Below are 15,471 nucleotides of genomic sequence, written 5' to 3' on the forward strand. Positions count from 1 at the left end.
CAGTAATGCCACACTGAAGCTTCCCACAGGTAACAATGTTAGTTGGCAAACATGGCACTAGGTAAGTGGTTTACAACTCCTTCTCTGAGTTAGGAACAGAAATGGACCATGGCAGAGACGTGACAACTTAAGTTAAATTAATTTAAAAACTGCAACATAATTAACAAAATTATACAAGAAAACAATAATTAAAGTTATAAAGAAACTTAAGTAACCAAAGACTACAACAAAACACCATATTAAGACATCAGTTATTAACTTTCTGAATCTAAAATTCTCTTTAAAAAAACTAACTTGCCAAGATTACTAGACAAGACACAGGTTATTGACAGAACACATACTAGCACCAAGCTCAAGTCTGCAAACCAGTACCTTATTTTTCTTGATGAATGGCCATAACTTGCCCTTGGATTTGCTACCAAACTTGGGTTCTGACTTCCCATCCCCTCTGGAGTTGGAAAGGCTGGATTCAGACACTGTCCTCTTCATGGGCTGCGTGAAATCCTCAAAGTCGACGTCTCCTGGAGGCTCGAACCCTGATTTAAAGGCTTCTATTACCATCTGGGAATCCTGGAATGGGACAGACCAACACAGGTGTAAACATCTCAGGGGAGGCTTGACATCAGATTGGTGGCACTTCAAGGCAGAACAAGGTTTGTCTGTGTGGGACCAACCCTGGGAGTGACCAGGCTGGGAATTAACGCCCTTCCAGAGCCTGGGATCAGTGCAAGCCTCTCCACCTTCTGCAGGAAAGGAGTAAGAGCTGGTGAACTTTACTGACTAGAAAAGCAAATCACACTTCAGTAAATGATTCATAACAAAGATTTAAGGTAAGATTTGCTGGGAATACAGCTGTTAGCAAATCAGAGGAAAATCCCAATAAAGACTCCTATAAAGCAGAGCTCTCCTGTGATCAACTCTGCCACAAGTCAACAAGTTGGTTGTGAATTTAGTGACAGTAAATGGCTGTAAATGTTTCATGAGCTTTACCCAACATCTGAGCAGTCCAAGGTCACACCAGCAGCCCTGTGCCCTAGTGTGGGAGCCACTGAAGCCAAATTCCCTTTTGGCACTGCTAGGAGGGATCTAAGTCAGCCCCAATCTGGCTGTAGATTGTGTACAATGGCTTTGCTCTTTTGTTTTGGACAGAGGGAAAAGAAAAAAAAAACCCACAAATCAAAGCCAAACTAATCCATAGCATTTTCCTACTCAAGTCTACAAACAAAATTAATTATACATAAGATCAAATTCAGACCTCAGCTTACCAAATGCATTTAAATCTAATGGACTCAGGAAAAAAATATCCTAATAGACTTCTTATCTACTTGTTTTCTTGGGAAGAGAGATTATGTTATACTCTAACAGCTGGATTCCAAGATCTCTAGAGATGCTGTGCCTTGGCACACAAATATCTTATTATTGTCTAGAGAAGAGCATCACTGCCCTGTTACATAAAAAGAACTTGGTGCTTTGAAGGCATTTCACAGGTTCTGTGAGTGGCTCTAGGTAAAATGCTGCTCAGGAGAAATCTGCTGGGATATAAATGCATCCAGAGACCAGGCTCCATTGGGCAAAACACAGATACAGGAAAAGCTTTGCAAAAGTCTTTGTGGGATGGTGAAGATCCACATGGATTTAAGATCCTCACAACTATCAGGTGGCACCATGAAATTCCTACACGACTTTTAGGGAGGTAGAACAACACTTTCCATTATCCCGTCCTTGTCTGACATTAAAACTTCCTGAGATCTAAACTTGAAGATATTTTAAGTGATAGACATGAAAGCAAGATGAAGAAGGATTAGAGAAGAAGGGGAAAGAGTGGGAAAAGCTGAGAGAATTGGAATTGCTCAGCCTGGAAAAGGGGAGGCTTTGGAGTGATTCAGCTGCTGCCTTCCAGTACCTAAGGGGAGCCTACAGGAAAGATGGAGAGACTACAAGAGCCTGGACTCTGTGGATGCCCCATCCTTGGAAGTGGTCCAGGCCACATTGGACAGGGCTTGGAGCAGCCTGGAATAATGGAAAGTGTCCCTGCCCATGGCAGGGGGTGGAACTGGATGGGCCTTAAGGTCCCTCCCCACCCAAACCCTTCTCTGATTCCAAGAGATGTCATATTAAATATTCCACTGGTATTTTATCCTGTGCATGGAGGTTTTCCCTTTTTCCCTTCTGAATTGTACAATGTTCCTTCCATTTATTCAAAACATCATTCCACTACAATGGAGCTAAAAATAACCAACATGCTCCATATATCACAGAGATAATGTCATAACAGGAACTCCAAGCCCATAACAAATTCATTTTATCTGCTGCTAGAGCCCTCTGAATCAGGTTCTGCATAGGTTCACCTGGCAGCCACCACAGCTCACACTTGCCACACGACCTTTGTGTTGTTCAAGTGGTTAGAAAGGGGAAATGGAAAAATAAAAATATTTAAAACTGACTTAGAAACACAGTAACAGCAAACCAGTATTCCCTGCTAAGTCCAGGCAGTTTCTATTGGCATTAACAGGAATTCTGCAGTGCAGTGAGGGCATAAAGCAATCCAATTTACACAGTTGCATGTTTAATACCCAATCCAGCACTTGCATTATAATCAACACAGTTAGAAATGACTGTTTCAGAGATGAAAAAATCCTTGAGGATACTTAAGGAGAAAGAAGTCTTTATGAACATAACTGTTTCCAGATAGGACACACTAAACCCTTTGTAGCTGCTCAGATATAACCATTTTGGTTAAATACATTTTTATCAGCACAGTGTTTACAGGAGATCCTGATAAATTCAGTTATCAATGCTCAAAGCCATCATTTTCCCATGTCACACCTGTGTATGAGCCATCATGGAATTATTTGTGAGCAAGAGAATATAAAATTCACCCTGATTCCAACACCCAGCTTAATTCTATATATGTTTATATATGCTAAGAAGACTTGGGCAGAGTGTAGGCTGAGATATGAATCTCCCCAGCATGATTTCACCATGCAGCACCAAAAGCTGGACCCCAAGCAGGGTGTGTTGTTCTAATATGGGAATTGCTGCCCCAATTCCCCCTCTTCCCACTCAGAGAGTGGTTTTCAGATCCCTGAGTTTCCTATGCTGCTCTCTGTGACAGCAATTGCTGAACAGACAGTAGAGGATTAATTTCAAAACCTCAGCCTCGGGGCTATGCTGCCAGTTCATGGCTCCAGGCACTGAACAGCTCAGAAAAGATTCCAGTGAAAAACATGTCTGGGAAATTCAAACAGGCAGCAAGACATTTGCTGTCAACATTTGAAGCACTAATGTGATCCATAAGAAAGGCTGGAAGAACAGAGGCTTCATGTAGGGAGGGAGCAGATCACTCTGCATACAAAACAGAAAACACATTTGGCCTTGTGGTCACTGTACTTCAGGAAGCTCAACTGAAATCTTTTATCAGCTTTTACATCAGAGAGGTTTCTTTGCATCCTGTGAAGTAAAATGATGTTCAGACATCAAGATTTGCTCATTTATAGATTGCCAGCAAACCTCAAGCCTGCAAAGAAATATTTTACAGAAAGATTTTGTGATAGTGCCTGTAGCTAACTTTAAATACTTTCATTATTATAAAGCTAACTGGAATTAAGGCATTTCTGAAACAGACAGTTTTCTGTTTATGGGACATAGAAACCCCCTCTATAAGAATTGGTGATTAGGTATCTGAAATGATGTCCAACAACACATGCTGATGCCTGCTTTTAAAATGCAATATTTCAAAAAATTATTATCCTAATAAAATCAGAGCATATTCCTTAATAAAAACCAAAACAATTAAAAAGTACTGCAGGAAAGGAATTTCTGGATGTTAAGTAGATTTGGGGAATAATCTGAGCACATCCTGCCCCAGACAAAGCAGCTTGGGACAAGAAGCTGTTCTTTGGTTTAATTCCGTGACTGCAAAGCTCTTGTGCTGAGCCTGGGCCCAGGATTTCAGTCTCCATGAATTGGATACCAATACTAAGTAACCCAATCACCAATGCAACACTTACATTCTTGTGATCCACTGATTCTGCTGCCTTTGTTATCTCATCCAGACACTTCCCAATGATGGGGATCACTTGGCGGTCGACTTCTGCAAAGGTTTTCATGGATTCCCCTATCCTCACGATTCTTCTTTCCTCCATCTCTTGGATTTTCTACAATATTACATTTCATTCAGGTCAAACATCAAGATTAACTCCACAGTTTCACCCAATTTTCCTCTCCAGTTTACATCAACTCCTTTAAAACTTAAGGATTAAATATATTTTTAAGAACAAACTAGGACAGCTGTTCTCAGGAAGGCACCAAGTGATACTGTTCCCTCACACATCAAAATGCCATTCTTAAAGTAATCTCTTTTACTTTTATTACTGGAAATTTTTCAATTAACTTTTTATGTTAAAAAATGCTGATTTGTCAAACTCCAGCTTTAGACTTTTGTAAGGATGGTTCCTAAGGCTTTTAAAAGAATTTCTGCAACAAATTCTTTCATTTTCTGTGCATGTTCAGAGCAATCTCATTTTTATTCCACTGTAGAATGCAACCAAACAAAGCTCTTGATGTCTCTCCTTCTTTTCCCTAGAAGGTAATTTCTGGTGTTTAGGGAGTCCTGCACATCATGTTTTGTTCACAGCACATCATGTATTGATGTATTAATGCACAATAAAAACATCATGTGCTGTTCACAGCACAGCTCCTCACTGCTCAGTGGATTCAGTTCCAGGATCTCCAGCATCTCTTCCAGGGGCCACTCCTTTACCACAGAGAGAAACTGAATGTGGCATAATTCCATTAGCAGGATACAGAAGGGCATGAACAGGAGCAGCCTGTTTCACTGGGCTGCAGGATCAGTCAAAAATCCCCTTGGCTGATGCACAAGCAGCATCAATTCCTCACAAAACAACTCCTTTAAACACCTAAAAGCAAGCCCTGGAGCTCACTGTGCTCTGCAGGGAAGAGGGCACATCTGCAGGACTTGACCATGCTCACCTAGAGATCAGAGTGCTCCTCCTCAGCTCCAGCATTTGCTGGATTCCAGGAAGAGTTTATCTCAAGGCATTGCTTTGAAATGCCATGAGCCCAAAGAGGAGGTGTCCATTTAGCTCACAAGTTTCAGCAGTGGGTAAGAAGAGCGTGTTTGCCACGCAAACATCAGCTCCTGCTCATCTGGTGACAAGCATGTGACATGTCCTCCCTTGAAAAGGTTGCATTTTCCACTTCTGATGCTCATGACCCATTACAAGGGAACAGTCATTTAGAAGTTCTGTTCTACTACATTAACCTCAATTCACTCATTCAAGCACAAACTCAGATCTTCACTCAGAATGAATCTGATGGCTTTTTAATTCTTCCTCTGCAGCCTGTCCTTAGGCACCCTAAGACACAATCAGTGGCTTCCTTAAAACCCTTTGGACTCACTGCTGCAGAGCTCTTGTGGTTCACATTTAACCATCTGTGCAGCCTGGTTTGAACACAGGTTTTAAAGGGCTGCTGGACTTCACAGAGGCAACAATGCCCAGCTGCCTCCTGCCCCAACAATGCCAGTGAGGCTCTCCCTCATCCCCAGCTGCACAGACACAGGAGCTGAACAGAGGCAGATTGTGAGGATTCCAAGGGCTGTCCTCATCTGTCACGACACTTCAACGTCACCTTCCTTGTGTGCTATTGATCCTTTTAGATCTAATTTAGGAAAAAGGGATCATTTATCCCACCATCTCTCAGGGTGACAGATTGCATATAAAATTTGCTAAGTATGACCAAAAAAAATCACCAAAATTTAAAAGTCAGGGTCATAGAACTGAGGTGATGACCAATATATTCTTGTCACAGGGTTATGAGCTACTCTAGAGCCCTGCCAGTGACCTTACCTGGAAGATGTTTGGTATGTGTGTGTAATAATGTTCATGCTGCTCACTGTTGAACTTCTGTAGGGTGGAAGAATATTCAGCTTTGCTGTCTTCTGCCATCTGATGTCTTAGCTGGGCTTGCTGTCTTGCCTGAAGAAATACCAAAATAAGTTTATAATTTAGGCTACATGGAAAGCAATTGCATTGTGGTACTCCTCATCCTACTCCTCAGGAACATTATGAGACTCTGAACAGCAGCTTTTGGTTTGCTCCTCTTGTGTAAAACATTCAAGGTGCAGTGTGGACAGTGCTGCTGCTCCTTTCTGGGGTTCCAATGTGCTATTTCATGAACCATTTTGCATTCCATGAGCAACCTCTGCTTGAGCTGCACATCAAACACCAAAACAAGTTGGTCCCTCCCCCTGCCCATGGGACAGGCACCTTCCAAGCACCTTCATGGCCTCACTTCTTGCTCCCCCTGTGCCCTGCTGGGTGGCACCTGATGCTTTCCTCTAATGGGCAGCTTCCCTTTTGGTGAGCACTGTTTTCTGGGGAAAGGGAAGTGGGAAAAAACCCAAGAGTTTTGTCTCATTTTAGCCAACATAATCATGACAAAACCTCTTAACTGTGAGCCCTGCAGAGCCCTTTCTCCACACTCCTCACACAGCCCTGGCATGAAGCACACAAGGAAAGAGGAGCCTGAGCAGCAGCTGAGATGCCTCCCTTCCTATTTTTACCCACAGAGATGATTTGCTTTGCTACCCAACATAGCAGAGCACTGGGCAATTAATCTCACTTCTTTCCCTAGAATAATCTGTCCCCAAGTGACCCTTTCATGTTTTCAGATTCCTCCCCTTACAGTTCTGTTCCCAAGGCCTTCTGTTATCTGTTTCACTGCCCAATATTCTTCCCTTACTGCCTCTCCCATCTGTTTGGTTCAGATGCCTTTTCCTTCCCTGTCTTTGGCCTTCACACAGCAGCTCTTCCTTCTCTTCTCTTCCAAAATCCCCTATGCCTTCCCCACACTGAAGCTCCCCCTCCCTGGCTGGAGCTCTGCTGCTGAATTTCTGAATAATTCCTTCAGACAAGGCAGAAAAATGCTGCTTCAAAAACCATGTTTCAGGGGACACAACACAAAGAAATCTAGCATATTTTAAGTGGGCTCCCATTTAAACCAGTTCAGAACAGGGTTATTCTTTGAACTGTTCCAAGCAGACAATAGTTTCCTGACAAGAAATCCGTGGAATACCAAATCATGGAACGTTTTTGTAATCATAACTGGAAGGCAACAAATTTTGCCAGGAGGTTTCAAATCTCAGTTTGTAAAGAAGTAGCCTCCCTCCAGATTTGTAGAGTTTGCACATCTCACCTAATAATTTATTTCACCTCAATTCAGATATTGCTTCTGCAGTCGATTGCAGGAATTTCACAGATGCCCTTTACATTCTTTCTCCAGAAATAATTCAAGCAGAATGAGGAGACACTGGGCACTAAGTGCATCACAGGAGATGAAACAGTAGCATCAAATGGAGAAGAATGTGACTATAACCAAATAAGTGAATCCAATAAAACACATATATTCAACTTTGCCTGTTCCCAGGAGTTTTAACTGTCCAAAGGATGAGTGCCTAATTCCACAAAATTCACCTCCTGCAATCAAATTCCAAGAAGCCACATCAATCATTTCCCTGCCCAAGTGCTATAAAGTTTATTAAACTTTACCATCCACACCCTCACATGCAGCTACATTAAATACAAGTGGAAAACAATATATCCTAGTGCCACAAATACAAATTTACCAGGAAAACAAAGTCAGCCATGGAAAGGCAGCAGCTGTAAGAGTGCTTCACACTCATCTCCCAACCCCTTCCTCACATCCCAGCTGCTGCAGATCAATATCCATTTGTGAGGCCCTTTCTCATCTACCTAAGAGGAACCCATTGTCTGAGCTGACTTTACACCAGCCCCACTCCCACTCATACAGCTGTCTCTCCCTTTCTTTTTTTAAAAATAATTTGAAATAATGCAACTCAGGAATTTGTCCCTTGACTCTATTGTTGAAGCAGAAAAACAAGAAATCCATTATTACACATTTCCAGGCAGACCCAGCAAGCATTAAAGCCATCAGAGTTCATTTTCAAACTCCTTGGCTGGATATGACAAAGTAACTCTGAGCTAAATGTATACAAGAGTAGACAGACATTCAGTTTCCAAAATTATCTTAACTGGCCCCAAATAAGAGGAGGCAGCAAATGAGTAAATAAAATTGGGTGCATTCCAAACCCAGAACTTTTTGTGTGAGAGCCCTGGTGATGCTTTGTTTCTCTTGGCCATTTAATGCATTTGGCAAGCTTCAAACTGTTTAAATATCTTTCCAATGAGGTATTTGGATCTGAAAATAAATAAATTTTTTTACATCTAGAATTTTTTATTACTTCATTTCAGTATGTCACTTCCTCTAACATCATCACTAACAGAATTGTACCTTATAGTGAGACTCCTGCACTCTGATGAAGCGCAGAACGATAAAAACAAGTCAATGATGTTAAATTTCACATTCAGAGTAATGGATGAAGTAGCCCAGAACTGCAGAGAGTCACAGAAGCTATTTCAGGAGTAATTTATAGCTGGGCTTTACAGAAAATGAAGTTTTGCTTCTTTGCTGCTCATTTGTGCATGCCAACAGCTTCAGAGAAGGTTTTTTGGGGGCTTCTTAGAGTTAATGCTAAAAGATTTGCTCTGAGCAGTATTTCCAGGAGGAAAGGCTTTGGAATAATTGGGGTCTGGAAAACCAGACAATGACTTCAGATACAGAACAATACTGGGATGCAGCTTTCAGTCAACACATTCCCTCCTTTAACTGGGCAGGGATGAGTGAGCAAGAGCTCAGTTTCCAGCCCCATATGTGAAACACAATCCACCTCTTCAGGCTGACAGATTGCTCAGCTGTAAGAGATGTCAGGGCCAGGGACTCAGAACGCAGCAAAAATTCCCCTCTTCAAAGGAAAAAAGAATGAGGTCACCTTTCAACACTGCAGAAAAGCAAGAGGGGTATGTACACCTGAGGGGCTTGTGGGGAGAACAGCAGTGTTCTTCTTCCAAATGTCTGGCACTGCAAAAGATGCACAGATTCCCCACATCTCCCACCCCAAACATACCTCTGGAACAGTGGTTTTGCCCCAGAATAAATCTGCACAGTGCATACAGGCATTGCTTCCTCCCCCAAAGTCTGGGTTTGTTAAGGGAGCTCTTGTCTGAGCTCATGTGGCAGCACCAAAACCAAAAGGTCACAAATGTCACTGCTGGTCTCATCCAGAAGAGAGCTCCCCAAAATGAACAACAGCACCTGCAGCCCTGCAGGGAGCAGACAGGTGAACTTTGGGCTCCCCTGCACCTGCAATCAGAGCTGAGCAGCCACACCAGGGGAGTGTTTCTGCAGCTCTGAAAGAACACTCCAGGTAAAGGAGTGCAGCTCTGACAGACTGCAGCAGGGAACAGCTCACCTGCAGCAGGTGAGGCTCATTACAGGTAAGCTTCTCTCTCAGAATCTATGCAGAAGGGCCATCAAATAGAATCAAGCCCAATCATTTTCCCTCTGTTTAGACAGCCTTGCTGCTTGATGGGCAAGAATGCAGGACAGTAGCTACCTGCAGAGTAGTGTTAAATTGCAAACTGCTGATTTCTGTGGTCTTCAGAACCTTAAAAATACTTTTAAAAAAATATTCACCCACCTTGGGTGAAAAACCCTAAATTCAATGGCCATGTAAGCTGTCCACACACACTGTGGCATCTGTCTGTTAAGGTAGTGGGAAGAGCACAACCATTGCTCTCTCAAGATGATTTTAACTGCATTTCCTGCAGATTTTCTTCTTAACAACTGAGTTGCAGAAACCAGACTCCAAAATAATGAGTTAGTTCAGGTAAATGACTCTACCAGGAGGTCAGAGATGCCAGAAGAGAGATGCCAAGGTAGGACACTGATGCACTGATTTCCATATTTGTGGGTTATTTCTTTCCCTTTTAAAATAAAAAAATTGGAGGAAATTAACCCTGCAAACCTTTGAAATAACTCATGTTAGAGAAATATATTTAGTGTGAGCCTTCTTATCACCTGCTTGAAACCACCTGTAGTTCATCAATAAGATGCAACTTCAGCAATCAGTGCCCAGCAGAATGAGACCAAAGAATGACAGACAGGGCAACTCATCCATAATCCCTGCAAACATGCAGCACTAGTAAAGCTTTAAATATTGGTCTGAATTAAATCAGTCCTAATACTTCATGCCTTAGAACAGGAAAATTGAACAGAGAAAGGGGATATGGACACTTCATGATGGGCACTGTCAACCCTGAAAGTGTAAGAAAATGTTTGCAAATTGCTACACTTTACATGAAGGCTCTTAGAGAATTAAATACTTTCATTTCTATTGTTCCATTTACCTTCTCCCCCACACCTCCTTTGATAGGAAATGCAACTTGTGATGAAGTGTAGGATAAATTTTTAAAAACCAAGTATATTTTCTGCCATTTTGGTCTCCAGTACAGAAATAAAGGAGGATATTTTGCTGAGAACAATTTTCTGAGACACATTCCAGAAACAGCAGAAGGGTCAATAGACACACTGTCTTCTGGGTTTACACAGACAAAAAATGCAGCTCCTCAGGGCTGTTATGGTGGGAGTGATATGAATAACTGAAAAGGGCAGAAAAAAACTTTGGCTGCTATTCAGCTGGTCCACACTAAGTGGAACAGTTCAACTCCTCAGCAGTTGCTGCTGTCCAGAATGGCAGAGTTTCCAGTCAAAACTTTGGTGTCACTTTGTTTCTTCTTTCTTTTCTCCCATTCTGCACCCCCTCTTTTCTTTCAAACTCAGACAGCATGTGAGATGCATCACTGCCAGGCCACTGCCTGCCAAAACAGATCTGGCTTTGGCAAATCCAAGATCAGAATTGCAAACACAAAAAAAAAAAAAAAAAAATCCACCCCTGCCCCCTCCCCTCAACTACCCAATCCCTTTCAAATAGCTTAATGATAAAGGCAGACTCAGAAACACTTCCCCAATTTCAGGAATGCTTTCTTTTGCTCCCAGATTTTTCAGCTCCAGGCTCTGGCGCTCCCTCCTGCGACCTGGGCACCGGGAGAGCAGCGCTGGCAGCGTGGGCAGGGTCATCACTGACAGGGGGCATCCTGCCACAGACTCCTAAACAGGGCCAAGGCTCCAGGCTTGGATTTACAGAGCTCCACTCTTTACTATTTTGCAATAACCAGTTGGGTCTCTCTGAACTGGCAAGAAGAGAAAGGATTTGGAATTTGCTTTCCCGAATGAATAAAAAAAAAAGCAGAATGGGGGGTGCAAAATAACAGCAGGGAAAGAAACAAAAAGAAAAATCCTTTCTTTTAACATTTGAGAAGGTGGAGGAAAAATCTGAGACTCTGTGGGTCCCTGAAATCCTTTGGCTGAATATAATATACAAATGAGCAAACCACTGACAGAGGATGGAAAATCTTCCTCACCACAGCTCAGGAATTGTTATCTAGTGCAGTCTCACTGCACACAATTCTGCCAAAATTCAGAAACTCACACTAACAAAAGATCTCCCCAAACAGCACAGTCCTGATGAAGCTTTAACAACAGAGATGGACTGAAATAATTAAGAAGAGCAGCACAGCAGCACCTCTCAGCACACTGCTCAAAGGCCCTGGGGAATAACTGTGCCTCAGACCCAAAAGTTTGTCTCTTGCACTGCCATTCTCATGTCATGAATACTAAACAACCAAACTGTCTGGATGACTGAACTGTGAATCCCTGCAAACAGCCAGCAAGTCTAATTCATTATAAAAGAAGGATAATCTCTGTGGATGGAAGGTTATGTGGGTTGCATGGAGGAGGTAACACAAAAAGATGTATTTGGAACACTAGCCCACAATGTTTAAATGATTTCTGGAGGTCTGTTTAGTTGTACTACATAAGCAATTAAACTCTGCCATGTGTAAATCTGGGTATTGAATATAAATAATGGAAATTATTTCTTGAATATAAATAATGGAAATTTCAGGACTGGGTAATAGATTGCTTAGCTCATACTTGGAATACTGGGCACGGTTCTACTCCTCTCTCTCCAAGAAAGAATTTACAAACACAGCCAACACAGAAGGGACAGTCAGGGTTGAAAAAGTTACCAGGACAAATTTTATAGCCCTGAAGACCAATTTTATAGGTAAAACACACAACTTTGTCTTTCAGGGAGGTGAATTAGTCTGAGTGACCAGGGTGATGCTGAGCTGCAGCAGCAAGGGCTTTCCCAGCAGAGATAAAGTCATTGTCCCCCTCCTCTCAGCATTTGTCAGGCCACACCTAGTACACAAAAAGAACACCTGGACAGACTGGAGAAGGTCCAGAAAGGCCACAGAGATGATCCAGCTGGGAAGCTGTCATGTGAGGAAAGGCTGAGAGACCTGGGTTAGCTCAGCCTGAGAATGAAGGCTGAGGGAACCTTGTCACTGTGTCCCAGGGTTTGAGGTGTGACTGCAGGAGGATGGAGACTGCACTAGGAGTCACAGGGAAAAGACAAGGGGCAATGGGAACAAGTTACCCCTGAGGAGATCCCAAATGGACACCAGGGGACAATTTTTCACAGTGAGAACAATGAGCCATTGGAATAATCTCCCCAGGGAAATGGTGGAATCCCCAACACGGGGCACAATTCAGCTGTAAAGGGTTTGGGGCCATCTTGTCTAGACTGTGCTTTTGCCAAGGAGCAGTGGGCCAGACAATCCTTCAATTCCCTTCCAACCTGGTATTCCATGATTCACTGGAACTGAACAGCTTACAAACGAAATTAGCTAAATTCTGAGGCCTTCTCAAGCAGGTGAAAAGATTTATTCCAATGTTTTGACAGAAAAAGAATGACTATAAAGAAGCTTTCCAACTGTACAGCATGAAATAATTGCTTTGCATTAGCTTAGAACACCAGTTCTATTGCACTGGTGATTCAAACTGCAGTTGTTTAATTCAGAAGATATTCTCAAGCCTCCCCTTCACACTCCTTTTCCCTCTCGTCAGCAATCACCTCCCAAAAGAGTTGTATTGTTACAAAACTCAATCAAATTGCCACGTAGAGCACTGCTGCAGGGGAGCACTGCTAAAAGGGAATTTAAGTTCAGATTTCCTTGCCTTACACTAAAGGTGGCTCATGATCTGCTCTTTGATCTCTTATCACCAAGCACAGGGTATGTATAGGGTACATATGGAGATTTATGAAGTTCCCCAGACACTCCTGCTGGAGTCATTAACTCTCTATTGAGTAGAAATCGACCCTCTTAAATTAGTCATGATTCCAAAAGGGAAACAGCTGCTCTGCATGGAGAGCCTGGGATGGCAGGTTGTAAACAAGGCTTACTCTTCCAGAAATGCAAATTGCTCTCCTGAGGGACTCCCTGAGTTCACACACTGCATCATCCTTTAGGAAGGAAGCAGTTCAGGAAGGAGACTGGGGTCTGCATAACCCAGAGAAATAACATCAAATCACATTAACCAGCATTTGAAGTGATGAGAAATCTGACACACATCACAACCAAAGACACAGAAATTTAGCCAGTTCCATTTGTGGAGCAAAAAAGAAGCAGCTGCCCACTCAATATACAAAACACCCACAACACAGGGAAAATCTTCTGCAGTGTCAGACTCTCCAACAATTCCACAGGCCCTCCTGCACCATGCTCAGGAGTGGGCCTGGCACACCTCCCCTGCATATTTCACCTTGATGCTGCTGCTGTATCTCTACAAATTCACAGCAGAGAATGGGAAAATTACTCCCCTTTCCCTCAGTTTCTCCACTTCAAAACCAAAGGCAAACACACCTAAAATTCCCAAGTATCTCAGATTATTGCCTAAGGTCAACATTTGACCGTGTTTCTCTTCAGCTAAGGGACAGATCCTGCCTGACATCAAGTACTTCAAACCACTCACCACAACTGCTGAGCAAATCAAGAGGCAAGCCCTTCCCATGGCTGCCCTCAGCCACTTCCTCTTTAAAATCAGACTCTGAAATGCCTACCTGGAAAAGAAACCCTTAAAAAAACAGTTGATTTTTTAATTTTATTACAAGAAGTCTGCAAAGGCACCACTGGGTAGCACATTATCCCATAAAGATGTCAGCTTTTTAGTGATTGCAGCTCTGAAGAGAAGGCAGAAACAATAGAGCTCTGCCTTATATGTACAGTGGCTCCGTGCTGGCGACAGAGACCATTTCCCCAAATGGGCAAAAAATTGAAGCAGCTCCTCTGTGGTTTTTGAGAGAGAAGTGCTTTAAAGCACACAACCCACTGGGATCCAAATGAAATAAAGCTTTCAGTGATACCTACAAGGCTTCCTGGAAGCAGCATCAGCATGTTGCAGCATTTTTTTAGTTTATAAGGATATTTTCACAGACTGTGAGCTTCCTGCCCTGACTTTGCTACACTGCATTCTGTGTTGACACAAACATCTCTGCAAGCTTTGGCTGCTGGTGGTTTAGAGGCTCAGTGCAAACAGGGAAGGGAGCTCAGGTGCCCTGCTCCACTCTCCCTCTATTCCTGCACGCTGTGATCATTGCAGAGACTGAGCACAGCTTCTGCTCCATGTTCCTACTGCCAAAAAAGGAGCTGAGAGGAAACAAAGCCAAACACTCCTCCCTCCAAGATCAGCTACCAGGCTGCTGCCTGGCAAGGTGATGGAGCCCATGCTGGCCACAGAAGGGGCAGAGAAGGGATGTGCCCTCCACATACCTGGTCCTACAGAAGGAACGTGGACCTTGGTACATGATGCCCAGGCTCCACATCCAGCCCTGCCTTTAGGCTCTTTGCCAAGCAGTACTGGAGAAATAAGGAGGAAAGTGACTCTCATTCTGCTTCTCTGCCACTTGTCTGGTTACCTAATGCTTCCAAATTGTAATACTTTGGGCAAGGGATAAGTGCTGGGAGATGGCAGCTCTGGCACAGAATTTCCTGCTGCAGTTGTCAAAGGCTAGAAAGGCTTGAAAGATGAAGAGATGTGAGCATTTCAGAACCTCACACTGCTTAGCATTAGGAAATTGCAGCTGTATTCTCTTCTGACTGTATGTGTCATTGTGATCACTGTAGAATTTTAATTTCATTAATGCCATCCACTCTATTGTGTGTGATGCAAAAAATAGCTCCTGTGTCTGCTCATATTGGCAGGTACAAGCTGAAGCAGCCAAGGTGTCAATCTCGAGCCAAAGAAATGAGGGCAAGCAGCCCCAGTGCCTGAGGAGCACCTTGTTCTGCCAAAGAGAAGAGCTCTGACACAGCCAGACTGCCCATTCTCCTGGCCAGGTGGATTTCTGAGAGCTTTTGGGGGCAGGAGTGCAGCAGCCAAGCCATAAGGAGCGAGTGAAATCACAAGTGCTGCAGTAGAAGGAGGAGGTTGAAGTCATCCTATTGCTTCATTTGGAGCTGAGCAGCTCCTGCATCCCCCTGGAGAGAGTCAGGGAGAGCAGCAGGGCTGGTGGAACAATATCCCATTCTGCACTGGGAGTTATGCAAGAGCCTCCCAGTCACACGGGCAGAGGGGAGCAAAGAAAGGGCATTATTCACAGCCTGACATGGATGAACCCAGTTTAAC

General features: G+C 43.2%; 1 protein-coding gene across 10 annotated transcripts in view; it reads right to left on the reverse strand.

Moving 5' to 3' along the window:
- FNBP1 (formin binding protein 1) overlaps positions 1-15,471 on the reverse strand; it is a gene marked incomplete at its 3' end in the record, with an annotated part of 89,922 nt that overhangs the window by 22,685 nt on the left and 51,766 nt on the right. For all 10 annotated transcript variants that reach the window (XM_084219410.1, XM_084219408.1, XM_084219411.1 and 7 more), the window contains exons 7-9: positions 5,871-5,999; positions 4,011-4,157; positions 373-570 (exon numbers count right to left, since the gene is read on the reverse strand). In XM_084219410.1, the coding sequence (XP_084075536.1) occupies positions 373-570; positions 4,011-4,157; positions 5,871-5,999 (474 nt within the window). The remainder of the gene's footprint in view (positions 1-372; positions 571-4,010; positions 4,158-5,870; positions 6,000-15,471) is intronic.

The sequence above is a fragment of the Fringilla coelebs genome (assembly GCF_963513975.1).
Source record: "Fringilla coelebs genome assembly, chromosome: 21".
Taxonomy (NCBI): Eukaryota; Metazoa; Chordata; class Aves; order Passeriformes; family Fringillidae; genus Fringilla; species Fringilla coelebs.